The sequence below is a fragment of the Ambystoma mexicanum genome, chromosome 10 (genome assembly GCF_040938575.1).
Source record: "Ambystoma mexicanum isolate Mex_15411 chromosome 10, UKY_AmexF1_1, whole genome shotgun sequence".
NCBI classification, from domain to species: Eukaryota; Metazoa; Chordata; class Amphibia; order Caudata; family Ambystomatidae; genus Ambystoma; species Ambystoma mexicanum.
This window is the reverse complement of record NC_090932.1, coordinates 221,649,980-221,677,186: the sequence shown is the minus strand read 5'-3', so window position 1 is coordinate 221,677,186 and position 27,207 is coordinate 221,649,980. Positions and strand designations below refer to the sequence as shown.

Below are 27,207 nucleotides of genomic sequence, written 5' to 3'. Positions count from 1 at the left end.
CTTTTGGGATGCTTGGGAAGCAAAATATTGGAAAGCAGTTCTAACATTGTCGCCCGGGACACCCTTGGCATTACTGCAATTCGAATTAGGTTTAGCCTCTCTGCATTCCCAAGTATTATGGAAACAGTGTGTCCTGTTGTGAAAACTATTAGAAGGGTTGGTGAAACCATTCCTCTTGAATATCTTAGCTCAAAACATCCTCTCATCTAATGATGGTTTATCGAGAAAGTGGCGGCACCATACCCTAAATGCAGCAGCTGATGCCGCAGTAACAATTGAGCTGCTGTTAACCAACCCAGATCGTGCAAAAAGGAAGATCTATGAATACGACTGGGTTGGCAACTTGGCACTGTGTTCAAAATTGAGGGATTTCAATCTTAGCGCTTTCGGCCTCAAAAGGTATGGTGTGATGGCTGACTACTTGGTAAAATCTCCAACACAATCACATTGTGATGGATACCACAAAAATTTAGATTGAATCAGCATGAAACAAGAGATATACTGTGTAGAAGGCGACTAATACCAAGAGAGGAAAATTATTGCCGATTCTGTTTGGTTAAGGAGCAGAGGGAAACTTTAGAGCACCTTGTAATCGAGTGCACTGCATTAGAGGATACAAGGGCCGAATGTTTTGGAAAGAAACTTGTTGTACAGAATCATGTAGATTATGATCTAATTTGGAATATGCTGTTCTCTAGTTCAAGAGTAACTGTTCAGATTGCCATTGTGCAATTTTTAGAAATAATATTACCAGGAACGTAAGAGGCCAAGTGAGAACAATGAAAAATGAAGTTTATTTTATCATGAATATGATGAGTATTGAAATTTGTACTGTAATTGTCTGCATCTTGGGATACATTGTATTAATTTTTGCAATTTGTTGATACACTACACTGTTTAAGATTCAATATTTGAAAAGTTGGTTTACCAACTGTAACAAATAAATAAAAAAAATAACAAAAAGTTAGTGGCAGGAGAACAGGGAGATGTTCCCAGGTAGCATGACGACGAGCTGACTCGCAGTGGTCACAGAAGTTCTCAGGTAGCACGTTCACGAGTTGACTTGCAGTGCTCAAAGATGTTCTCATGATAAATATCAAGTGGTTTATAAAGAATAAGAAAGGAGGGTGTGTATGTGAATGAATGACGTGCATATGGCATGGTCTAATGTGGATAGCAGGGGTGTGGCCTGCTTTCAGGGGAGCCTGACTGGAGACACAGAGTCTGAGGAGGACATGTGAACATTGACCCCTGCGTGTAAGATACCTTTGAAGTGTACATGGTGTTTGGCACCTTGGCCGTTCCCACCCCTGCCAGCACACTTTGACAGTGCACATCCACTGGTGCCAACTGCCTTTGATAATGGAGGGTGGATGAAGGGGCCTGAGGCGTGCAGACAAGGCCCGGAACAGCGCTGAAGGGAGAGACACACTTATGTGGATTGTAGGGGTGCGGCCTGCTTCAGGGGATACTGCCTGGAGACACAGGGTCTGAGGAGGGCATGTGAACATTGACCCCTGCACGTAAGATACCTTTGAAGTGCACATGGTGTTTGGCACCTTGGCCATTCACCCCCCTGCCAGCACCCTTTGGCGGCGCACATCCACTGGTGCCAACTGCCTTTGATAATGGAGGGGGATGGATGGACCTGAGGCATGCAGGAAAGGGCCGGAACACTGCTGAATGAAGAGACACTTATGTGGATTGCAGGGGCACGGCCTGCTTTCAGGGGAGCCTACCTGGAGGCACGGGGTCTGAGGCGGGCATGTGAATATTGACCCCTGCCCGTAAAATACCTTTGAAGTGTACATGGTGTTTGACACCTTGGCCATTCCCACCCCTGCCAGCACCCTTTGGCAGTGCACATCCACTGGTGCCAACTGCCTTTGATAATGGAGGGGGATGGATGGGCCTGAGGTATGCAGGAAAGGGCCGGAACACTGTTGAATGGAGAGACACTTATGTGGATTGTAGGGGTGTGGCCTGCTTCAGGGGATCCAGCCTGGAGACACAGGGTTTGAGGAGGGCATGTGAACATTTACCCCTGCGCGTAAGGTACCTTTGAGGTGTACATGGTGTTTGGCACCTTGGCCGTTCCCACCCCTGCCAGCACCCTTTGGCAGAGCACATCCACTGGTGCCAACTGCCTTTGATAATGGAGGCGGATGGATGGGCCTGAAGCGTGCAGGAAAGGGCCGGAACACTGCTGAATGGAGAGACACTTATATGGATTGCAGGGGCACGCCTGCTTTCAGGGGAGCCTGCCTGGAGACACGGGATCTGAGGAGGGCATGTGAACATTGACCCCTGCGCGTAAGATACCTTTGAAGTGTACATGGTGTTTGGCACCTTGGCCGTTCACACCCCTGCCAGCACCCTTTGGCAGCGCATATCCACTGGTGCCAACTGCCTTTGATAATGGAGGGAGATGGATGGGCCTGAGGCGTGCAGGAAAGGGCCGGAACACTGCTGAATGGAGAGACACTTATGTGGATTGCAGGGGTGCGGCCTGCTTTCAGGGGAGCCTGCCTGGAGACACGGGGTCTGAGGAGGGCATGTGAACATTGACCCCTGCGCGTAAGATACCTTTGAAGTGTAGAAGGTGTTTGGCACCTTGGCTGTTCACAGCCCTGCCAGCCCCCTTTGGCAGCGCACACCCACTGGTGCCAACTGCCTTTGATAATGGAGGGGGGGATGGATGGGCCTGAGGCGTGCAGGAAAGGGCCGGAACATTGCTGAATGGAGACACACTTGATTCACTGAAAAACTGAAAGAACCATTGATAAAAGTTCTGTTGTGTTTTATTTTGTTGCTGATTGTGATGGCACAAATGTACTACTCATTAAAAACTTCTGGTTGCAGCAAAGTGTGGGAAAATCCCCTGTACTGACAGCTGTCACTGGAGAAAGTTTCTCTAATGTCACCAACGACACAGGCGGCTATTACTCATCGAACGCGGTGTCCAAGCCTCCCATGAAGCATCCATGTAAACGAATGATAGGCCACCACCCTGTACCACCTGTGAAAGAGAAAGATACAAACTGTTTTTAAATTAACAAGATAAGTGTATTAAACCTTAGTTGCCAATGACAATTTTTGTATCCAATGGCATTGTTGCCAGTACAAATGTTACCTAGACAATGTACAATATTGAACGACTATGCATTCGATTACATTTTGGACAGCAAGAAATATTGCTTCATGGATTTACATGAAATAAACATAAGGAGACCACTATGATTTCCCCAAATTGCGACTGATTTATAGAATTGCAAGAATACATTTGTTTGGCATTCATAGATCAAAGTTACAACAATATCGTTGACAACCATGAAATGGTAGTGGCCTAAGTGACATCACAATTAGAGTACACTTACTCATTACTCGGATTGCGAGGGTCAACTGTTGCTCGAAGTTTGTGCATAAGCACCATCATAATCCTCAACACGGTCCGTGTGAGGCAGGCTGCCCTGAAGTCTGGCAGCTCGGTAACGCATTGCAGCCTTGTCTCGCCTTCCAATATGTAGGACAAGCATCCAGAGTTTTCTCGCCAGCAGAAGTTCTCCTCCTCGGTTGGCATTAGCACGCACCAATTGCAGGTACACCAGGTGGATACGCCGTCCATGCGACTAGGCTCAGGCTCTTGAACTGTTGAGTTGTCCTCCCAACTGTCGTCCGAAGCCCGATCGTTTGCGCATCTTTCTCTTTCAAGTAATTCCGGCTCGTACTGGTAGGGCTGTATTGTTGCCATTATGGGCCGAAAAAAATAATTATTATACTAATGGTACTGGTATCTGTTCACACGGGTTACAAGCAAAGAAGGTAGCTGACCAGAGCACAGTAACGAGGCACAGAATACTAAAAAAAAGTCAGTGAAAGGAATGGAAAAGCAAATCTGATGTTGTCTGTTGAGTAGCGGTTTATACTTATTGAGGAAAGAGGCATCCTGCCATTTCCATGGAGACACGTCATTAGCTGATGCACAGAGAATGTTGACACAAGATGTGCATTGGCATTGTGAAATGGGCGGTACGCATCTAGTGATCTCAGCCTAAGGGGCGAGGGATATGATTTAGTGCCCCCAGGGCAGTCCAGCTTGGGCAACGGATAACATTATCACAAGATGGCCATGCCCTGCTGCCTGATTTCGCTTGTGTACAAAAGAGGAAAAGTACGGTAAGGTGCATAGGAAATGTTTGCACGATCGATGAACGTATGCTTAAAAACACATGCCTGAACCCTCGGGACAATAATATTTCTGAGTGCAGTATTCCTTTAAGTTCAGAGCTTCTTCCAGATTGTGGCTTGTAATCAGATTCCCATTCCCCAAGTTCAAAATAGTTCAAATGGCACAGGGGTTCCCTTCCCTAAGAGTTTGAAATCTTCCAGCTTTTAAAACAACACAATTCCCTGGGACAATTCCCAGCTTTCAGAAGATTGTCACTGTTTGCTAGTTCACATAGGCAGTTCAGTTCCTTCACTTCAAAATACATAAGAGGTTGTTGTAAAACATAAAATTCTTTATAAGGGCTTTCAGTGGCTCTTCCACACAGGGGTGAACTCGGTCTAGGCTCAGTTGTCAGACCACAAGGTCCACCCATTACAGGTCACGCAACCGATACCACTTCTTGGCTTCGTTTCCATCAACTCGATGCCACTGCTTCAATTTGACAGTGATGCTTGATTCATTCATCTGTGGCACACTCTTCTGACACTGTGTGTTGGCTTGTTTGGCCACTGTGCATTTCTCACACTTTCTTGCCCTCTCCTAGCAGTTGCCAATACTTGGTTTCTCATATAATACAAAGTTCCTTAAATGCTATTGGCTGTTGCCAATACTTGTTTGCTCAAATAATAATCATTTCCCTGAATACTCTTGGCCATTGCCAATACTTGTTTGCTCATGCATCTGCTCTGTTTGACATTCACAAGTGCTTATATTTGCTTTTCACTTCATTCGGTATTCAAAAGTACTTGTTTTGAATATGGAGTACCTGTGCATAGATAGATTTGTGTGGCACAATTTGCCACAGTAGTTGCATTCACCTCTGTAAAGAATCTTGGATGCTCGTGGACTCAGACTTATCACTCTCTCACCACATCAACACCATGTCCAGAACCTGCCACTTCCACCTACGCATCCTCTGGTGAATCTTCCCTTACCTTTCCTACCCACACCAATTCTATACATTCCTTACCATCATCCTTTCCCTCTTAGACTATGGGCCTCATCATGAGTTGGGCGGTATTCTGGCGGTATTACCACCGGGATACCACCTGGGCTAATAGCGTGACCGCCAACCAGTCCGGCCCTATTAGCACCGGATCAAGGGTTGGGCGGCAATGGGGATTCCCCATTGGGTCCATTGGACTCAATGCAGCATTTTCGGCGCAATTATCGCACGCTAATAGCGCCGCGCGAATTGCACCAGAAAATGGCCATTAAATTGGCACATTTACCACCAGTTTAGAGCTGGGGGTACATGCTGGCAGACTCGTGAGTGGGCGGATGCTTAAATGTGGCGGTAATAGCATTACTTCCGCATTTAAGGGCTACCGCCCATCGTGATGAGGCTATATGCCAACTGCTTCTATCTAGACGCACCAGCATACAGGCTCAGGAAACTGCAACAAATCCAAAACTCTGCAGCCAGATTCTCCTTTTCCTGTCACCCAGAGAACACATCAACCCAGCCTTTAAGAGTACTACACTGGCTTCCTATCAGCTGAAGGGTGTCCTTTAAGGCCATTTGCATCACACACCACGCTATCCATAATACTGGCCCAGAATTCCTCCAGGACAAGCTCATACACTACCAACCCACCAGAAATGTTAAATCTGGTTCTGCAGTCCTCCTCGTGATCTCCCTTACAATTCCACCAGAATGGGAGGATCCTCATTCTCCGTCCAATCCCCCACCTTCTGGAACTCCTTTCCATTACACATCTGCCACAAAGGACCTCTCCTTATGAAAGGTCCTCTAAACATGGTTATTCCCTGTGGCAACCAGAAGTCCCCCCACCCTCCTCCTCTCTTCATGGCACCATATGCCTCTGTCACAGTTTTATTCACATCCAGAATATTTCCCACTGCAAGGTAAAGTACAACTCTCAGAACAGTCGTGATGACTCAAATTCGCTCAAGAACACCAAAGCAAAGCACGGAGCAAGACATCAAAGTAAGTAGCCAAACACTTCTAAGTGGACATCAGCCACAGGCATGGCTACCAACCCACATGCACTCGTATCCATAACCCACCCCAATACACAAAGCACAACAGCCATCAGACTGCAGCTACGACCTATGACAACATTCGGTCTGGATACATAATGAATCTCTGCCACAAGATTGTAATGTTAAAGGTTCTTATACCATGCATTGTTGCCACCTGTGTGGTCTCTTGGCGCTCTAGCAGATCTGTAATGCAAGGAGGGTGGTTAGTAGGATTGAGCAGGAAAAGAGCAAGAGCGCTGTGACGTGCTGTTGGCGGCTTCAGTTCAGATAGACCGTTCACTGAGCATAGGTGTGATTTGCAGCTGGTGGCTCCCACTATGGTGTTGGGCGAGATTATGTGTGGTTTGTTTTGTTGTTGCAGTGTTGTAAAATTAATGCGGTTTGTGGTGCTGTACAGGTATTGTGTTTAGTTCAGAGTTTGAGAAGTGTATGCATAAGGGTAAGGTTTTAGTATGGTTTGTTAATGGCAGTACATTTCTTACCCCGGCTGACTAAATGCAAAATCCATTTCCCTTCCCCTGTCGATCTTTGTAGAGTGTAGCAACTAGCACCCCCATGCATTCCTCCAGGGGGAGTGTGTTCCCTTTTCCATTGTGGTCTCACCTCTCTTCTCCCCTGTCTTCCACTCTCGTCCGGCCTTCCCGCCACTCCTTTTCTGTTGTGTGTTTGTGTCAGAGTGCGTGGATGTTGTTCAGTGGTTTTCATCCTGTTCGGAGCTGAAGAGCCAGGTTTTTAGAAGTTTTCTGAATTTTAGATGGTCCTTCATAGTTCGTATTTCTCTGGGGAGAGAATTCCAAAGTTTTACGGTTGTGTAAGAGAATGCTGATCCACCAGGTTTTTTCTTCATTTATGGTTTAGGTTCTAAGCAATGTCGTCACTGGATCTAAGTTTTCTAGTCGACTTGCAGATGGTGATTTTTTTTTGTGTGAATTCCGCTCCTTGGCCATGGATTGCTCTGTGTGTTATTCACATTATTTTGAAGGTGATTCGTTGTTTGACTGGGAGCTAGTGTAGCATCCTTAGCGCTGGTTTGATGTGGTCCTTTTGTTTGAGTTTGAGGAGAAGTCTGGCAGCTGCAATCTGTATTTGTTGCAGTTTCCTCAGTAAGTAGATTTGCATTCCAAGGTATACGCTTTTGGCGTAGTCAAACCTGGGCATGATGAGGGAGATGATGTCAAGTGTTTTTGTGCATGAAGGAGAGGAATGGTAGAATCGTTTCGATCGTGTATGGACAGAAGAGGCATTTCTTAATTATTGCATTTACTTGCAGTACTAGATTTAACTCGTTGTCCATTAGGATTCCAAGATTTCTGACAACGTTGGATGGCATGGGTGGCGTTTCCAGTTCTGTGGGCGAAGGGATGTACTGGTTGTTTCCCTGGTTGTCAGGTGTAATCAGTGTAATCATGATTTCTGCTTTTGTCTGGGTTGATTTTGAGGTTATTAGTGTTCATCCACTGGCATAGTTCTTTGAGACAGTGGGCCTCATTACGACCCAGGCGGTAAGTTACCGCCTGGGTCGTACCCTTACCACCAGGGTGTAAACTACGTTTACACCATGGTGGATGGCGGATTTACTGCCCCATTCCAAGGTGAGTTGGGCGGTAAATCCCCATTTCCCATTTTACCCTTCCCCATTCCCATTTTTGCCCCATAGGGCATAATGGGAGTGGGGAAGGCGCTAATTACGCCACCGTAAATTACGGTGGCGTAATTAGCACCATGGTCCCTTAGCGCCATGGATTTTAACGCCTGCAAAAAGCAGGCGTTAATATCACCATGGCGCTAACGGACCTTGTAATCAGGCGTTAAGGGTTGGCGCCGTTTACGGCGCTGTTAACCCCTTAACGCCTGATTCGTAATGAGGCCCAGTCTCTTCATGTTGTATTCTCCTTTTGCTTATCACTGATTTTGTAGATGAGTTGGGTATCATCTGCATAGTTGTAGTAGAAGCCGTGTCTTTTGGTGAGGTTTATTAGTGGCATCATATAGATGGTGAAGAGTAGCGGGGATAACAAGGAGCCTTGTGGTACTCCACAGGTGGTGTCCTGCTATCTCGTCAGCCTTATCCTTCTCTACTTTCCATCTCTTAATCGCCCTGTCTATTTCTGTCAACAATTTAGACTGCTCACTCTTTTCTTCCTTGTCTTGTATAATCTTATAAATCTCTTCCTTTCTCTTATTCTCCTCCGGACTATCGTCACTACTGTAAGCAGAGGGGGGTGCATTCTTATATCGGGATTACTATAACCCGTTGCTTCTCCCAATTTCCTTAAAGGATACACTCCTGTGGTTCTATAGCAAAACCCTTTGTTTCAGGTGAGGTAAGGGGAGATGAGGGCTCCACGCCTTCCTCCTTATGCTGACTAAGCATCCACTCCTCAGGTGGCGGGTATTCTTTTTCCTCTCGATATAATTGAATGGTTTTGTCCATACTGTTTCTGTTCTTTTGGACAAGAAGGTTTTAATCCAGAGCAGTGCTGTGTCGGTGATCTCTATTTCTTGCAGTCTCTTGATGAGGATGTTATGGTTGACTATGGGCCTCATTGCACGGACGGCGGTGGACGAAGGTGCTATTAGCACCTTGGTCCATGCCGGTAAAATACCGGCACCGCCTTGGAGGAAAGGGGAATTACCGCCCTATTCCAAGGTTGGTGGGGCGGTAATTCCCCCTTCCCCCATTGCCCTTCCCCATTCCCATTTTTGCCCCACAGGGCATAATGGGAATGGGGAAGGTGCTAATTACGGCGCCGCAAATTGCGGTACCGTAAGTAGCTCCCTAGTCCCTTTGCAGGTTGGTTTTTAACGCCTGCAAAAAGCAGGCATTAAAGTCTCCAACCCGCAAAGGTACCTCGTAATCAGGCGGTAAGGGTTAACGGTCACCGGTACCATTAACGGTGACCGTTAACCCTTACTGGCATCCGTGTAATGAGGCCCTATGTCGAATGCAGCAGAGAGTTAAAGTACTATCAGTGCTGAGTTTTTGATGGAGTCTGCTTTGGTCTTTGGGCCATCCCATACAGAGACTAGTATCATCTCTGTTCGTCTCATGGGTCTGACGCCTACTTGTACCTGGTCCAATAGTTGGTTATTTTTCAGTTGGTGTTCCAGAATTTGTTCCTAGACATAGGACTCTAATAGTTTTGCTGGGTGAGGAATGTTTGAGATCGGTCTGTAGTTTGAGAGGTCTTCCACATCGCCCGTTGTATCCTTGAGGAGCGTTTTGATGTAGGCAGATTTGTACACTCACAGTACTCTCCCCGTTGAAAGTGATAGATTGAATTGGTTTAGGTAGCATTCTAAAGGTGTACCCTGTGTAAGGATTTATTTGTATTTGTCGGTTGGACAGGGGTCCATTTAGGAGCCTGCCTTGTTGCTTTTTTTCAGCAAGCTGAGGAATTTTTCTCTTGACATTTGGGCGAAGCTATTCAGCCTATTCTGTGGTCCCGGGGTTGGTAGGAAATGGTGTATGGTCTGGTTGATCAGTCTGCTTTGTATGGTCCGATGTATGTCAGTGATTTTATTCTTAAAATGCAAAATCATCACATCATTTTTGTGAAGACACTGGTGTGCTATTACAATTGCAGGGATTTCTCATCTCGTTTACAATGTTGAATAGTTCTTTGTGAGTGTTGGTGGCTTTTGTGATTCAGTCGTCAAAGTATTTATATTTTGCTTCGAGAATTTCCATTTTGTATGATCAGATTTGGTTTTGATATGTTATTCTTTTGCCTGGGTTGTAGTTATTTCTCCATTCTTGTTCTATGTTCCATTTAGTTTTTTTCATTGATTTGAGGTGGGGCCTGAACTATCTTGACACTGCTTTCTTTTGTGATGGGATGAGGGATTTTTCCAGGGAGATGCTATCAATTGTTTCCATGATCCATTTCAGTATTAGGAGCCTCATTATGAGTAGCAACGTACCAGTGCCCTTTCCAGACCATCACACTCCAACTATGTGGGCGGGGGTGTCATGCCCCGTTGGTTTGACCTGCCTGTTGCAATGGCCCCGGACCGAAGAGTTTTCATGGAAGCACTGGCACCATTAACAACAGTGCTGCTCATTCCCTGAACCCATTCCTGTGGAGTCCGACTCCACAGGAATGGGGACTACCCAAATCCGCCGCCTGATATCCCGGGCTGCCGGGACATGTACTGTCCTGGTGGCACCGGGATATCAGGCAGCGCATTCAGTGTTATGAGTACAGCGGCAACCCGCCGGTAGCACTGGCAGGTCACTGCCGTCCTCGTAATGATGCCATAGGTCTGTTTTTTCGTCTATGTAAGTTGTTTCCCAGGTTGCAATCAATAACTTTGAGGATTCTAGTTCGTCTTCTAGGTTACTGCTTCTGACAGTTTTCCTGTTTCCTTTCCAAATCGGGGGGTTCCTTTGGGGCTTTTTTTTGATGCTTTTGATGGTATTTGCATCATGAAGTGTATAATGAGGTGGTCACTCCATAGTATTTGGATTGGTGGTGTTGTTGTGATAAGGTTTTTATTGGCGAAGATTGCATCCAGAGTATGTCCTGCCATGTGCGTCGCTCCTTTCACCATCAGTCGTAGTCTCATTGTCTCAAACCGCTTAGTTAGTGATATTCGCGAGTTCGGGTTCTCTTCTTTGAACCACACATTGAAGTCCCTGAGAATGATCAAGTGATCATGTTGGATGGCCAGGTTCGTGACTGCTTCCATGGAAGGTGTCTATGAGGGTTGCCTCATAGGTCGGTGGTGTATAAATGAGTATAAATGTGAGGTTAGTTTGGGGGTCCAAGGTCAGGTGAAGGATGAGGTATTGGCAGTTTGGGATGTTCAGTGGGTCGACTTTATTTGTATGTGTTCTTTGTAAGCCACTGTCAGTACTCCTCCTCTTTTTCCTTTTCTGTTTGCCTGTATGCAATTGCAGTTGTCAGGTAGACAACTGTGTAGTATGACTTTGTAGTTTTAAGCTACCCAGGTTTCTGTGACAAATAAGATGTCGATTTTCCCATCGCAGAGTAGATCGTAGATCTCTGTTGTGTGTTTGGACATCAATCTGGCATTGATTAGATTGCAGTGTATTCTTTTCATTATAGTGACCTGTTTTGTCCTTGCTTGCGTCTTTAGGTGATCTTGTTGGTGATTCTCTTTATTATCCTGCGGATGTGGGTTGTGGTCTGTTTCGTCATCAAGTAGGTCAGCTAAGTTTTGTATTGGGTTCATGTCTTCTGTCATCTCTTCTGTCTCTGGTTGGTGTTGCCGGAGGTCCCCTTAGGTTTTGGTGATGTATGGAGTGAATGTGTTGTTTCCCATCTTTCTCCATATGCTTGTTTCTGCCTTTTTGCTTTGGAGTCCCGATATCCTGCTGGTGTGTCTAACATTTCTGGTAGTTGGTTGCTGCTCTGGCGAGCGGACCATTGAAAGGTATGGTGTCAGGTACAGTGATTTCTGTCTTGTTTTCAGGGTGGTGCTTCTATTGGGCCTGCGGGTGTGTGCTCCGTTGCTGTTTTGATGTTTGGTGGGGGTGTTGGATTGGTGTGGGTCCATTTTGTGTATCCTTTTTCCTTGGTTTCTCACGTCTTGTCCTATTCTCTGGCATGGCATATTCTGTTCTCCTTAGTGTTCTAGTGGTTTTCTTTTTAGGATAATTGGAGGCTCAAGAGGCCTCATCACGAGTTGGGCGGTAGCCCTAAAATGCAGTGGTAACTCTATTACTGCGGCATTTAAGGGACGCCCAATCACGAGTTTGGCAGCATATACCCCAGCTCTAAGCTGGTGGTAAATGCTCCAACTTAATGCCCATTTTTGGGTGCAATTAGCGCAGCACTCTTAGCGCGTGCTAATTGCACTGAAAATGCCCCATTGAGTCCAATGGACTCAATGAGGAATCGGTAATACCCATTACCGCCCAACCCTTGATCTGGCGTTAATAGCGCCGGACCGGGTGGCAGTAACGCTCTTAGCACAGGCAGCATCCTGGTGGTAATACCACTGGGATACCGCCCTACTCGTGATGAGGCCCACAGTGTTTATTTATTGGACATTTGTATGCCGCCTATACACATGTGTTTCCAGGCGTCACAAGACAAGAAGGAAGGGCATGGGAATCAAAAGGTAGAACAACATAAACAGTTATATTGGCCTATCGTGCAAGTGAATGGCAAGGTGGTAAGTGCAAGGGGGAGGGGGCTGAGAGAGAAGTGCAGCAGTGGGGATTACCCCCAAGGGTGGAGGTGGGCAAGTTCCAGGGGCGAGCCTAGGTGGTAAGTGCCAGGGGAAGAGGGGGGAAGGAGGATGAGTGCGGTGGACAGGGAGGACCAAGTTGGACGAGTCCGGGAAAGGGATCCCAAGGGCAAGTGCTGGGAAAGGATCCTGGGGGGACTAGTAGGGGGTGGCCTGGCCCCTGTAAGACTCTGAAGAGACCAGGCTCCAGTCGCAGCGGCAGATGGAGAGTTAGCACAGGAGGGGGAGAGGGAAGGAAGAGGAGAAAAGGAAAGTCTTGAGAAGTTTCCAGAACTTAAGAAGATCTGGCTCAAGTCTGAGGGGTTGGGGAGGAGGCCGTTCCAGAGGGAGGAGCCAACCTAGGAAAGGGATCTAGCTCCCACTCTCTGCTTGGAGAAACGTTTGACATGCAGAAAGTTGGAACCAGAAGACAGAAGGAATCTATCTGGCACTGCGGTATTTAGGGAAGGAAAGCTGGATGTAAAGTGGTCCCAGACCTCAGACAGCCTCGTGAATGATGTAAAGGATCTTGAACTTGATACTTGTGGTCACCGGGAGCCAGTGGAGAGATCTTAGGGCAGAAGAGATGCAGTCCCTGGGCTTGAGGCCAAGGATAAGTCTTGCAGTCCTATTATGGATTACTTGAAGGGGGCCAAGGGAGGAAATAGGCCGGTTGAGGGTAGAGGCTATTGCATTAGGCAAGTCTAGAGATAATCAGGGCTCAGGAGACATTGAGCTTCTGGAGGAAGGTGAGGAAAGGTAGAATCCCCCTGAGGAAATGCAACTGAAAATTGGACTTCGTGGCTAAATCCATGATGTGTGGAGAGCAACTGGGTGAGAGGAGATGACCCAGGGAGTCTGGCCAGAGAGTTGGGGGGGCAAGGAGCAGGCGTCCCAATGAGAAGGATCTCTGTCTTACTGTCATTAAAGCAGAGCTCATTGGCAGAGCACCATGCCTGAATAGCAGTCAGGCAGTCCAGTATTAGGGAGGAGGAGGAGCAGGAGGAGGAGGAGGTAGGGGAAGGCAGCTTGAAAGAGAGCTGTATGTCGTTTCTATAACACTGGAAATGAGGAGAGAAAGTGGAGATCAGGTGGGCCAGAGGGCCCAGGTAGATGTTGAAAAGCCACGGGTATAGGATAGAGCCCTGGCGGATGCCACAGGAAGAGAGTGAGGGGAAGGAGAGAATAGGACCCATTTGCACTTGGGAAGGTCTATTTGAAAGGAAGAAGGTCAGCCACGCCGGTGCCCTTTCCATGATAGCTAGGGTGTCATTTGAGACGGTTTATGAGGATGGAATGGTTGACTGTGTCGAAAGCAAAAGAAAGTTGAGGAGGATCAGAACAGAGGGAGTGTTAGAGTCCAGGTTAGAGAGTACATCCTCACAGGTGTTCAGGGGAGCAGTTTCCGTGCCTCTGGCTGCCCTGAAACCGACTGGTGGTCATGGAGGCAGCTAGCCATTTTGGTGTGGAGGTTCAGCTTCTCCACGAGTTTGCCCAAAAAAGGAGTGATAGAGATAGGGTGGTAGTTAGCCGGACACTAAGGGTCACCAGACAGCTCTTTTAGGAGAGGGTGCACACGAGAGTGCCTAGTGGGTTGAGGGAAGGAGCCAGTGGTAAATGTGCGGTTGCACAGGTCAGCCAAGGCTGAAGCGAGAGAGGTGATGTTGTCCTTGAAGGTTCTGGAGGAGCGGGGAGCTCCTGTTTAGAGGAGACTTTCATAGAGCAGACAACTCTAGAGATCTCATCTGGTGCAATAGGAAAGAAAGAGGAGTATGAGGGGAAAGGGGCGCCAGCCGTGGTGATAGAAGGGAGGATTTGGAGGGGGAGAAGATGACAGAGAGGACAGGATGTCCAGTGTTTTGGAGGAAAAGTGGGTGGCCAGTGCAGAGCAGAGGGCCTGAGAGGGAGGAGGAGACTGCAGTAGGATTGGCAAGTTCCTTGCAGATTTTAAAGAGTTCAACCAGGCTATTGGTGGCTCCAGAGATGCAGGCTTGGACATGAACCCTTTTCTTGGAGCAGATGGAGAGACGGTATTGCCTTTGAAGTAGGTGGCAGACCAGTTTGTCAGAGGATGAGTTAGATGCTTTCCACTTCCGCTCTGCAGCTTTGCACTTGAGTTTTAAAGCGGCCAAGATTTAGTCATACTAAGAGTTGCGCTTGGAGGCAGGCTTCATGTGGATCTTCATGACGGAGCAAGGATGTCCAGGGTGTTAGAGATAGAGAGATGGAGGTTATTGTCATGACCCTTGCCCCTGGCCCTCACTTGCAAGTCAGCCTTCCAGTTAGGGCCAGGTCAAAGGCCGTAAAAATTCATCCAAGACTCTCATAACCATCATGAAGACACCCATTAGAATGGGGCTATTTACTTGGGACTATTTAACTTGGGGGGTTCAGCCAACATGGAGGCACACACATAGCTCAGTTCCAAGAAACTGAGCTATGCGGTCTAGTCTTTTGGGTGTGGCAGGCCTGGGATTACTTTACCTGAACTACTTTGGGTGTGGCAGGCCTGGGACTATTTTACCTGGACTACTTTACCTGAGACTATTTAAACCACACCCAAACAGCAGAACATGCTTTGCGTTATTCTGCTAACGCTCACCGTGTCCAGTTCTTTGATGCCAGCTTACCTGAAACCAAGGACCTGCAAAGAGAGAAAGAACACTACGAAACTTACCTGGAACAGTATCCTGTCTTTAATCCATTGCTGACTTCAGTTCCACTCACCTGAAGGTACAAACTCCATCATCCGGCATCACATGCATCCTGGAATACCATAACCTGGAAAGATGAGAAAGAAACACAGCATTAGTAAGCGTTTACTCACGTTTCCTCCTGAATGAAGAAAGCCACACAATTCTTATCTGGGTAGTCATCTCCTGGTCAGTATCATTGCTGCAACATTACAGAGCTCAGCGAGGAACATCACAACCTGCAAGGAGAGAAAAGACACAGGTTAGCAATATAAAAGGCGAAACAGCGCGGCACAACACGCATTACTCACCGGACAGCATCGCGCACACCGTGCTTTCGCTTACCGGCCCATGCTCATCTTCAAACTGCATGACAACACCAAAATACCTTTCCATACCTAAAAGGAAAGAAGCAAGACATTATTATTCGAACTAAGAGGAACATAATAACTGCATATAAAGACTGTAAAGCAGCAAAGCTACGGAGTCGCAGCACGCCTGGATTCCCACAGGGGGCTTGCACCAGTGAAGGAACTTGGTCGCTGCTCGCCCCCACATCTACGTGCCCCTGCCACGAGGAGCAGGACGGAGAATCCACCTTTAAGAATATTAAGGTTAGGAAAAGGCCCAAGGAGGAGGAAGGAGTTGAGGCCAAGGGAGGTGGGAAAACATAAAGCCAATCTGGTATTGAATACAACTCTCCTATATTGCAGACCCATCTTTAACCAAAGGCATTACCAAGGGACCGGGAGAGGGTTCAAGAATGCAAATCATATGCTGATATCATTTCATGCTTCCCCCTTCCAAAAGATTTTTTTTTGCATTTTCATTTCGCAAAGCACCATGGGAGATAGCTCTATTTTCTGGGGGGAAGGAGCACCTTTGCCCATGCCCACTGTATATTTAAAAACACAAATGGGCCAATGGGCAGGGCCTTCACCCATGCTCCCTGTATATTTTAATACCATGCCCAGTGGTCACAACCTTCGGTCGTACCGACTGTATATTTAAAAAAACAAACAGGTCATTAGCTCTGGGGAACTAGTTACAGTTAGAACATGTTTTGCTTATCTGGGTACTACCAGATGAATCTCGCGAGATTCCTCAGCAATAATGCAAGACTCCCCCACAAAAGAAACTGCACCACAGAGTGATAAGGGGTAATGGGAGAAGGCTAGGGAGGGGTAAAAAGCAATTTAGGGGACCAAGAAAAGTGGAGGGGGCACATGGTGAGTGCCTCTGAGAATGGGGAAGAGTTTTACATTTTTCAGCGTTATTGGGGGAATACCAGGGCAATCTAGCGAGAATTAGATCTCCATTGCTGTTATTGGAGCACTGCTGACGGAATCTTGCGAGAACAGAGAGTGTAAAAATAATGTTTTATACCTGCAGTGATCACTTTTACTAAGTAGGCAGGGAGCCATGGGTCTTTGGCCATGGCCCAAGGAAACCTATTGGTGCAACATGTACAGTGGTCACGGCTGAAGGCCATGTCTAGTGTGCCCTAAAAACGCCTATTGGTGCAATATTTACAGTGGCTAAGGCTGACATGGCTAGTGGGCCCCAAAGACACCTATTGGTGCAATCTGTACAGTGGCCACATTTGGTGGCCGTGGCCACTGATCATGGCCAAAGGCCATGGCTAGTGGGCTGCAAAGAAACTTATTGATGCAACATGTACATTGGCCATGGCCAAAGGCTGTGCCCACAGGCATGGACCCCCAAAGAAACTATGTCATAACAAAACCCTTGAATTTCTATGAAAAAACTTTAGTAACGAGAGAGTTAAGGTGATCAGATTTAACGCAAATTCAGCAGTCGCTTTTCAAGCAAGTCCACCTTAACTATGTGCCCCCTGCTGCACAGCATGTGACCACAATGATGACATCACAGGTAACAATACTGGTGACATGACTAATTACATCATACATGACAAAATAAATGACATCACTGAAGTCATCCAATCAGAAATGTAGCTGAGTCTTACTGTCACTCTACAGCACAGATAGGCAACAAGCGACAAGCCAGATGTTTTGGCCTATGACTCCCATGATCCCTCATCATCGTCTACACTGGGGCAGGCTGATGCGATTTGTTGCCTAAAAAATCTGTAGAGCTGTAGGTTTCTTTAGTTAGTTCTATGGGATAACCAGCAATAATGGAAAGGTTTCGAAGATTTAGATGAATGTAAAAACTCAGAGCTTCATTTAGATGTTGGTAGATTGCGAAACAAAGGCAAATACAGAGTTGCCACACATTTTATCTCATTCCACCCTTTCTTTATTGAAAGGGATATATGGTTACATTATTGGTAACTCTTAGTCCACATTTTGTATTGCTTGACTCCGTACTGCAGATTTGGTCCTCAGAAAGGATTTCAGATAACTCGTTTGTTACAGACCTCTCCAGGAGATTAGGCCAAATTCTGATGCACTTGTCAAACATCCTGCACTGAGATTTTAACTAAATACTGGGGCAGAAACAAATCTGCGGGAGATGCCTGGAGAACCAGGCCAGCGAAGTGGCAGGCAGGTGGCATTAGCGGACATTTAAGGTTCACTGCAAAGGTTGTCTGAACATTCAAAAACTCTCAGCATCCCAAGGGCGGACAAATTCCGACTGCCACAGGTTGTAGTATAAAATGATATAGCTAGTGGGCCGTGGACTCAAGACACTATGGGGAGCCTGGCTGCATTATAAGTCAGCTGATCATACAGTAGACACGAATGGTGAATCCAGATAGATACAAATTGGGCACTGCTGACTACCTCCACAGTGCTTGAATTTTTGAGGGGCCTAGATGTAGGCACTGAATATGCCTCAGCGATTGAGTGCAGTGAAGCAGTCATAACGAAACAAGGGGGCGTCGAGGAGGTTCTTCCCAAGAAATTGTTTTAAATAATTGGTTAAAATAGTGCACTTCACAGCACTTTTTGTGAAAAAATAGGTTAATTGGTTTTGTATGGTAGCAAATGGAAAAACCCAATAGATGTAAGTCACCAACTGTGCGTTGGAGCATTTGCCAATGCATTTTAAGGATGCATTTGCCCACATTTTCATGCTGGCTGTGCCCATACATGTCCATGCAGGCTGCATCAATGCAACATGATTGATGTCCCCACGTTTCAAAGATCCAGGGCGGGAGGAACCAGCTTCCAACACCTCGCACCTAAAAACTGGAACTCCTTACCTACCTCACTAAGGAACGAAAAATCATACCATACCTTCCGTAAAAACCTCAAAACCCTCCTATTCCGCTAAAGTCTTCCACATGCACTCTCATGCTTGCATTGTAACCACAGCATAGCATAACCTCTAAGCTCAATGTTTATTACCAATGTGAAATGTACTCGGTAACTCGGTTTACATCTGTAAACACATTCCTATGCTTGTGTTCATGACTAAGTCTGCTGTAACAGCGCCACGATGCCCCAGGGCAGTTCTGTGCGCTTTATAAATGCAAATAAATAAAATAAATAAATAAAATAAAATAAATCAATATATGCCAGTATAAACATAAAAGAACTTCCAGACTGTAAATATGCCATGCCACAGAAATAAAATGTATCCAGACTGGCAATACAAGCATAGCCCGATGTGTCACTTAATCACACTTATGTTTGCTTATACCCTTGATGCCCAGCACAAAAATACCATGACACACAAAGAATATATAGCCAGACTGGAGCCACCAATGGAAGCCAGTCTAGGCACGTAATAACCCTCATAATGCTTGCTTTACCCTTGATACCTAGAAGTAACAAATGCCACGCCACAGTAAGAAAGTAAATGCACACCGATGCCACCAATGTAGGCCAGGCTAGCTACATCATGTTTGCTTTACTCTTGATTTCAAGTACAAAATGCTGTGCCATATTAAGAAAGTATACAGAGACTGGTACCAGCAATCTAGGCCAATCTAGCCACGTAATAACACTTATCATGTTTGCTTTATCCTTGATGACAAGTAAAACATGTCATGCCAAATTAAGAACGTATATGCAGACTCACACTAGTAATGTACGCCAGCCTAGCCACATAATAACATTTGTTATGTTTGCTTTACCCTTGATGCCAAGTAAGAAGTACCATGCGAAATCAAGAATGTATATGCAGACTGACACTATTAGTGCCAGTCTGCATATGCCTTCTTAACATGGTATGAAAGGGTACAGCGAACATGATTAGTGTTATTACCTGGCTAGACTGGCCTACATTGAATACTGGTCAGCCTTGCCACATACTAACACTTCACTTATCATGTTTGGTTTACCATTGATGACAAAAATACCATGACACACAAAGAATATTTAGCCAGACTGGAACCACCAACGGAAGCCAGTCTAGGCACGTAATAACCCTCATAATGTTTGCTTTACCCTTGATACCAAGAAGTAACAAATGCCACGCTACAGTAAGAAAGTAAATGCACACCGATGACACCAATGTAGGCCGGACTAGCCACATAATAACACTGATCATGTTTGCTTTACTCTTGATTTCAAGTACAAAATGCTGTGCCATATTAAGAAAGTATATGCAGACTGGTACAAGCAATATAGGCCAATCTAGCCACGTAATAACACATATCATGCTTGCTTTATCCTTGATTACAAGTAAAAAATGTCATGCCAAATTAAGAACGAATATGCAGACTCACACTAGTAATGAACGCCAGTCTAGCCACATAATAACATTTGTTATGTTTGCTTTACCCTTGATGCCAAGTAAGAAGTACCATGCCAAATCAAGAATGTATATGCAGACTGACACTACTAGTGCCAGTCTGCATATGCCTTCTTAACATGGTATGAAAGGGTACAGCGAACATGATTAGTGTTATTTCCTGGCTAGACTGGCCTACATTGAATGCTGGTCAGCCTTGCCACATACTAACACTTCACTTATCATGTTTGGTTTACCCTTGATGACAAAAATACCATGACACACAAAGAATATATAGCCAGACTGGAACCACCAATGGAAGCCAGTCTAGGCACGTAATAACCCTCATAATGTTTGCTTTACCCTTGATACCAAGAAGTTACAAATGCCACGCCACAGTAAGAACGTAAATGCACACCGATGACACCAATGTAGGCCGGGCTAGCCACATAATAACACTGATCATGTTTGCTTTACTCTTGATTTCAAGTACAAAATGCTGTGCCATATTAAGAAAGTGTATGCAGACTGGCACCAGCAATATAGGCCAATCTAGCCATGTAATAACACTTATCATGCTTGGTTTATCCATGATGACAAGTAAAAAATGTCATGCCAAATTAAGAACGAATATGCAGACTCACACTAGTAATGAACGCCAGTCTAGCCACATAATAACATTTGTTATGTTTGCTTTACCCTTGATGCCAAGTAAGAAGTACCATGCCAAATCAAGAATGTATATGCAGACTGACACTACTAGTGCCAGTCTGCATATGCCTTCTTAACATGGTATGAAAGGGTACAGCGAACATGATTAGTGTTATTACCTGGCTAGACTGGCCTACATTGAATGCTGGTCAGCCTTGCCACATACTAACACTTCACTTATCATGTTTGGTTTACCCTTGATGAAAAAAATACCATGACACACAAAGAATATATAGCCAGACTGGAACCACCAATGGAAGCCAGTCTAGGCACGTAATAACCCTCATAATGTTATTGTAACAAATGCCACGCCACAGTAAGAAAGTAAATGCACACCGATGACACCAATGTAGGCCGGGCTAGCCACATAATAACACTGATCATGTTTGCTTTACTCTTGATTTCAAGTACAAAATGCTGTGCCATATTAAGAAAGTATATGCAGACTGGTACCAGCAATATAGGCCAATCTAGCCACGTAATAACACTTATCATGCTTGGTTTATCCATGATGACAAGTAAAAAATGTCATGCCAAATTAAGAACGAATATGCAGACTCACACTAGTAATGAACGCCAGTCTAGCCACATAATAACATTTGTTATGTTTGCTTTACCCTTGATGCCAAGTAAGAAGTACCATGCCAAATCAAGAATGTATATGCAGACTGACACTACTAGTGCCAGTCTGCATATGCCTTCTTAACATGGTATGAAAGGGTACAGCGAACATGATTAGTGTTATTACCTGGCTAGACTGGCCTACATTGAATGCTGGTCAGCCTTGCCACATACTAACACTTCACTTATCATGTTTGGTTTACCCTTGATGACAAAAATACCATGACACACAAAGAATATATAGCCAGACTGGAACCACCAATGAAGGCCAGTCTAGGCAGGTAATAACCCTCATAATGTTTGCTTTACCCTTGATACCAAGAAGTAACCAATGCCACGCCACAGTAAGAAAGTAAATGCACACCGATGCCACCAATGTAGGCCAGGCTAGCCACATAATAACACTGATCATGTTTGCTTTACTCTTGATTTCAAGTACAAAATGCTGTGACATATTAAGAAAGTATATGCAGACTGGTACCAGCAATATAGGCCAATCTAGCCACGTAATAACACTTATCATGTTTGCTTTACCCTTGATGACAAGTAAAAAATGTCATGCCAAATTAAGAACGAATATGCAGACTCACACTAGTAATGTATGCCAGTCTAGCCACATAATAACATTTGTTATGTTTGCTTTACCCTTGATGCCAAGTAAGAAGTACCATGCCAAATCAAGAATGTATATGCAGACTGACACTATTAGTGCCAGTCTGCATATGCCTTCTTAACATGGTATGAAAGGGTACAGCGAACATGATTAGTGTTATTTCCTGGCTAGACCGGCCTACATTGAATGCTGGTCAGCCTTGCCACATACTAACACTTCACTTATCATGTTTGGTTTACCCTTGATGCACAATAAAGATTCTTTACTGTGCATCAAACATAAAGCAAAAAAGTATGCCATTCCCTCAGCAGCCCCCACCCCTAAATTTAGTGGCTAAAGTTGGGCACTGGCACAGACACGCTCACACACAACACTTTTATCTGCGTATTCACACATCAAATACCCCTTGCATACACTCATACATAAAACCAACACACCAACATATATGCATACATACATATATACATACACATTACATATTTATTTTAAACGTACCTGCTCGCACCGTCAACATGCACCACCACAGAGGACCGGATGACTCTCTCCAACTCTCAGCAATGTGAATATGCTGACGGATGGGTGTCTATGCTGTTAGCGCAATAATGAGAGGCTTCTCTTTATTTTGTGCTTCATTTGTTGCTGAGCCCAAAGGGCTCTGCATTCAAAAAAATTAAATGAATAGCGGGGGACATGCCCTGGTTCAGAGGCAGGCGGTACAGTCGACCATGCAAATAAAGCATACAGATGAACATTGCTGCCTGCCACCCAGACGAGGGGGTGTCACCGCCCCCATACGTAATGGAGAGCTGCCACTGTTGATACAGCAGTTAGCGAGCAGGTCAGAATCCTCATGATCTAGGCATATAGGCCTACAGTAGACATGCAGTGTTGGAAGGTTAGAGATGAGCTGCTGGGAACAGACTTCCTACTCACAGCTGACTGGCTAGGGTCACCGGTAGTTGGCACTGCATTTGGCAAAGGTTTGGAGCGGCAGACAGTCTGTGACATTCTCATAGATTTGTTAGGCAGTTTGCACTTACGGGTACAGCAGAATTGGAACCACCATAGTGGACACTTTGGAGACCCATCAGTGCAGGAAGGCATGGCTTCTAAGTGCTCATTGTTGGCGGGACTCCACTACTGCATCATATTTTTAGGTTTCAGGGTTATCGGGCGACCTGGAAGGATCAACCAGATGGGTGTAGCGATGGGATTCGGCATGTAGTTACAGAACTGAAGACACACTGGGCCTCATTACGAGTTTGGAGGTAGCCTTGCTGTTTTTAGTGGCATGGCTACCCCCAAACTCGGGTATGGTTCCGGCTCTCGCAAAAGGGGACTTACCGGGCCATTGCGACCTTGGAGGGCCCGGTAATTCCCTTTCGTGGGACCCGGACCCGGTACGTCCCCATTCCCATTTGAGCCCCCACAGGGCTCAATGGGAATGGGGAGGATGCTAACAAGGGGCCTGTTAATGACGGGCCCTTTGTTAACATCCTGGTCTGCTAGCGGGTCCCGCTCTGCACGTCTGGTCTGACCAGGCGTGAAGAGCAGGACCCGCTGCAGAACTCGTAATGTGGCAGCCTGGAATGAACGGTGCCAGTCCGTTACCGGCACCGTTCATTCTGTGGCCGCCACGCTCCTAATGAGGCCCACTGTTTGCTCCTTCATTAGGTCCTCCTTGTTTGGTGAGCTGGAGGAAGTTCCGCATTTAAGCCTTATACGTCGTTCCTTATTGGCTACACTTGGTGGTAATGGCTTAGAAGCCTAAGTTAATGACCGAATAAAACAAGGGCATTAATGTAGGCTTAGGGAAATTAAATTAACAACCAGTAGCCCAAGGGGAGATTGCTATAAAGCTACTAGTACCCCTGGAACAGGTGGTCGAAGCAGGAAGCACCACAGGTGTGGTAACAGAAGGCCACCGGGAGCTTTGTGGTGCGGCTGAATCCCCCACTTTCCGAGGAAAACAAATCAGAGTTTACCCAATGAATGAATGCAACGTCACTCCCTAGAGTATTAATGATCCTTAAAGCATAGAACGTCTAGTTAATGTTGAGGTCTGGGTGGTCTTAGGCATGTGAGCAACTCTTGTTTATGGAGGAATAATGATAATGGGTGCGCTAGTAATCATTTCAGCCTCCATGGCCATAGGCATTAAGGAAGGGGGTATTCTTCACACCTACGAATTTATGGCGCGTTTTCTACCATCCCTAGATGAGCATAGGGCGAGCTAGTGCCCTGTGCGGGAAGTGACCTCGCAGCATATCTAAACTTGGTCTTGCAGAGGGAAAGCAGGGGTGGGACGTTTCTTGCTGGTATGCAGTTACCCAGTGCGCAGTGCCGTGGAAATCTATGGACTATGGAAAGTGTCTTAAATTGAGCTATTGCCTTAATTGGTTGCCAGAAAAAAGGGTCCTCTATACCGGCCTGAAACGGGCATGGACACTTATATGTCATAAGGCTAGGTAGTAGCCCTTACATCTACTATTCACAGCAGAGGGTGGGGCCCCCAGAAACATCCATACATGTGCTAGGCTCATGCACAGGACAGCTAGGCTAGCATTGCCTTGTAACACTTTTAAAGTGCCAGGCTGTCAGCATAGTGCAGCTTTGCGTTCCGAAAATATAGACTGAAGCAGCGAAGGGTCTCAGCCTTTCACTGACTCACAAGAACATGGGGTATCAGGTAATAATATCCCAATATATATATGGTCGCCGTATATAATGTCGCCGGGAAAAGGTTGTGGCGACATTATATAGGTGACCATTTATATAGGGACAGGGGCAGCGGGGTTTGCAGGGGTATCCCCCGCTCCCCATGAAAAATAATAAAAAAGGAGTTGGGGGTTGCGGGGGTGTCCCCCGCATGTTCCATGTAATAATGTCCCCACAAAAAACAGCAATTTTTCAGCTATTTTTTTGCATGGCGATATTTTTGAGGGGACATTATTACATGGAACCGAACATGGGAGCACTTCAGATCCAGAGTATTCCAGCTGCGCATTTTCTCATTTGAAAAAGTTACTAAGAATCACATTGAAACGCTGGATACCTATAGTGTGTGTGTTTGTGTGTGTATGTGTGTATCTGTGTGTCTTTTTATGTTTGTGTCTGAGATGAGTGCTAGTTTGCATGTGAGTGTGTTGACCTGTGCGTAGGTCAGTCAGTGTGCCTATGTGTTTAGGGTTTTGTGTAGATGTGTGTCCATCCCAATGCATGAGCCTCCGTTGGTCTTGTGTGTTGCAAACATTTCTGGAGTGGAGGGGATGTCTATGTGTATGTCTGTGTGTACAGGATCCACAGTGCAATCGGACTGACTCTACCTCCTTCTCCCCCCCTCCCCCCCACAGGTAATGTTCTCATTTGAAGCTGGCAGGCGGTGTGCGTCTGGGGAAGGCAACTTTGAGTTTGAAACCCGACAGGGGAGTGAGATCTTCCTGGCCATTGAATCGGCCATCAGCCTCCAGAAATCCGGCGCCCAGCTCGAGCCCAGTGGTGTGGTTTCAAGCCAAGGAGCTTACAGCCGTGTTGGTGGTGGTGGCCAAAATGACACCTACCGGTGTGTTGTCTCTAAGGGCCCCCTGAGAGTGGATTTGAAGAGCGATGACCCAATAGTGGAAAGTGACAGAGGGGAACCATCTGGCAAGACTCACCCCATTGGTTCCAGATGTTTATCCCTGGGGCCGGAGCGGGAAGCCAAGATCCTTTTGCAAAACAGCCAATGCTCCAAAACGCTAATGCCATCCAGGAAAAAAGGTGGTCACCCGCCAGGGACCCTCTACTCGGAGCCATCTGTTGTGTCCCATGCACAACAACCAAGTGGTAGCAGAAGCCAGGACAAGCCCTCCCATAAGCAGGTCGAGTCAGAGTACGCCGTCCCATTTGACACCATAGCCAAATCCTTGATGACATCAGGATTTGGCGGTTTCCTGCAGGCCAATCCAAACCCTGGTTGGCCTTCTGATATCCTGCCTGACAGCCCAGATCCTGGCCCACTCTACAACAGCATTGAAGAGGTGTCTGCCATGAAGGCGAAACAACGTGTGCCACCGCCACATGTGAGCCTTGAGCACATCTACGATGAGCCAGAGGGCAGGTCTAGCCTTGTGGTCTATGATGAACCGCAAGAGATGAAAGGGGAGGCGTGGAAGTTACAGGCCCTGGAGACCGACCCTACAGGACATGAATATCCCTACAACCCTGTGCTAGATGACTACTCTGTACCCAAGAAGCAGGTGGGAGGCTCCTGCACTAGAGGAGTGAGCAGACAAGCAGTGTCTGACAAGGACTGGCTGGAGGAGAGCGAGTACGACAATGTGGTGTTAATGAAGCCAACCAAGTGAAGTGTGCCGAGGCGGTGTTCCAGAGGCCGGGGAAAGACTTGGAGTGTTGCGTCCATCTTTTCACACCAAGTTTCTCACCATGGCCAAGTGTCTGCACCTACATAAGCTGAGTCTGGCAGGCAGTGGTGCATGGCTAGTTTTTCCTGCAGCCCTTGGAGGTGTGGTCGGAACTGGCACCTGGTTTGATGATATGATGATCATCTGCCCATACTGATATCCTGTCGTCATGCCAATTGGCATATTGGGAAAGTAACCACAAAATCTCATTTTGAAGGGAAAGTGGGATGGGACATGCACAGCTATATGACTCCTGGTTATAAAAAGACACATTGTATCGATTTATTTTGCTTTTCAGCACATTTTGGGAACACTTCTAGTGTGTGTAGACTCTACAAAATGCATTTGAACGTTTTTCCAATGAAGCCAGTCCTGGCTTGCATACCTCGTGCCATTCCATACCTGCCACCCACATAACTCTCTCCTAATGTTATGTTATTTTAAGCGATCTACAATGCATTGATGCCTGCAATATCCATTTAAAAGCCTGGGAAAAAAGGTCCTGCTACAGGCTATCTGTGGCATCACAACTAACCTGTAATATGAAACTAACATGTAATAAGCAAATGACATCACAGCAGCTCTATAATCAGTTATTACGCTTCAGTCTCAATGTCAAAATGCTTGATGCTTGAACCAGCGCAGAGCAGAATTACAGCTGTGACCGCAGCACCTAATTAAAGCAACAACAAGCTTTTCCAATTCCTTGCGTCTAAAACTGTTTTCTGTGACACTTTATAGCCATTAATTGACAAGGAACTATTCATGGTGGAATGTTTAATGTGTGCACTGATGGGGTTTTCAACACACGTGAGCAAGAATCTGCATTGTATTACTTATTTTAAAGCACAGCATGAAAAAAGAAATTCGATGCATTTTTATTAAAGTGCTTAAATAATTTTTCTGCAACACATTAGAAGCTGCATATTAGGTTTTTAAACAAAAAATTCCGAACAGATTCTACATTGATTACATGGATGAAAATCTGGACGATCTCTTACATTAGATTAAGCAAGAGGCCAGGTGTTAAAGGGGTAACAGTGTGTGGCAATGCATTACAAGGAATTA

General features: G+C 46.0%; 1 protein-coding gene across 1 annotated transcript in view; it reads left to right on the top strand.

Moving 5' to 3' along the window:
* Positions 1-26,988, top strand: part of DOK2 (docking protein 2) — a 254,085-nt gene extending 227,097 nt beyond the window's left edge. Inside the window, exon 5 of the mRNA XM_069617720.1 lies at positions 25,090-26,988. Coding sequence (XP_069473821.1) covers positions 25,090-26,082 — 993 coding nt within the window. The 3' untranslated portion in view covers positions 26,083-26,988. The remainder of the gene's footprint in view (positions 1-25,089) is intronic.
* Positions 26,989-27,207: the final 219 nt, after the last annotated feature.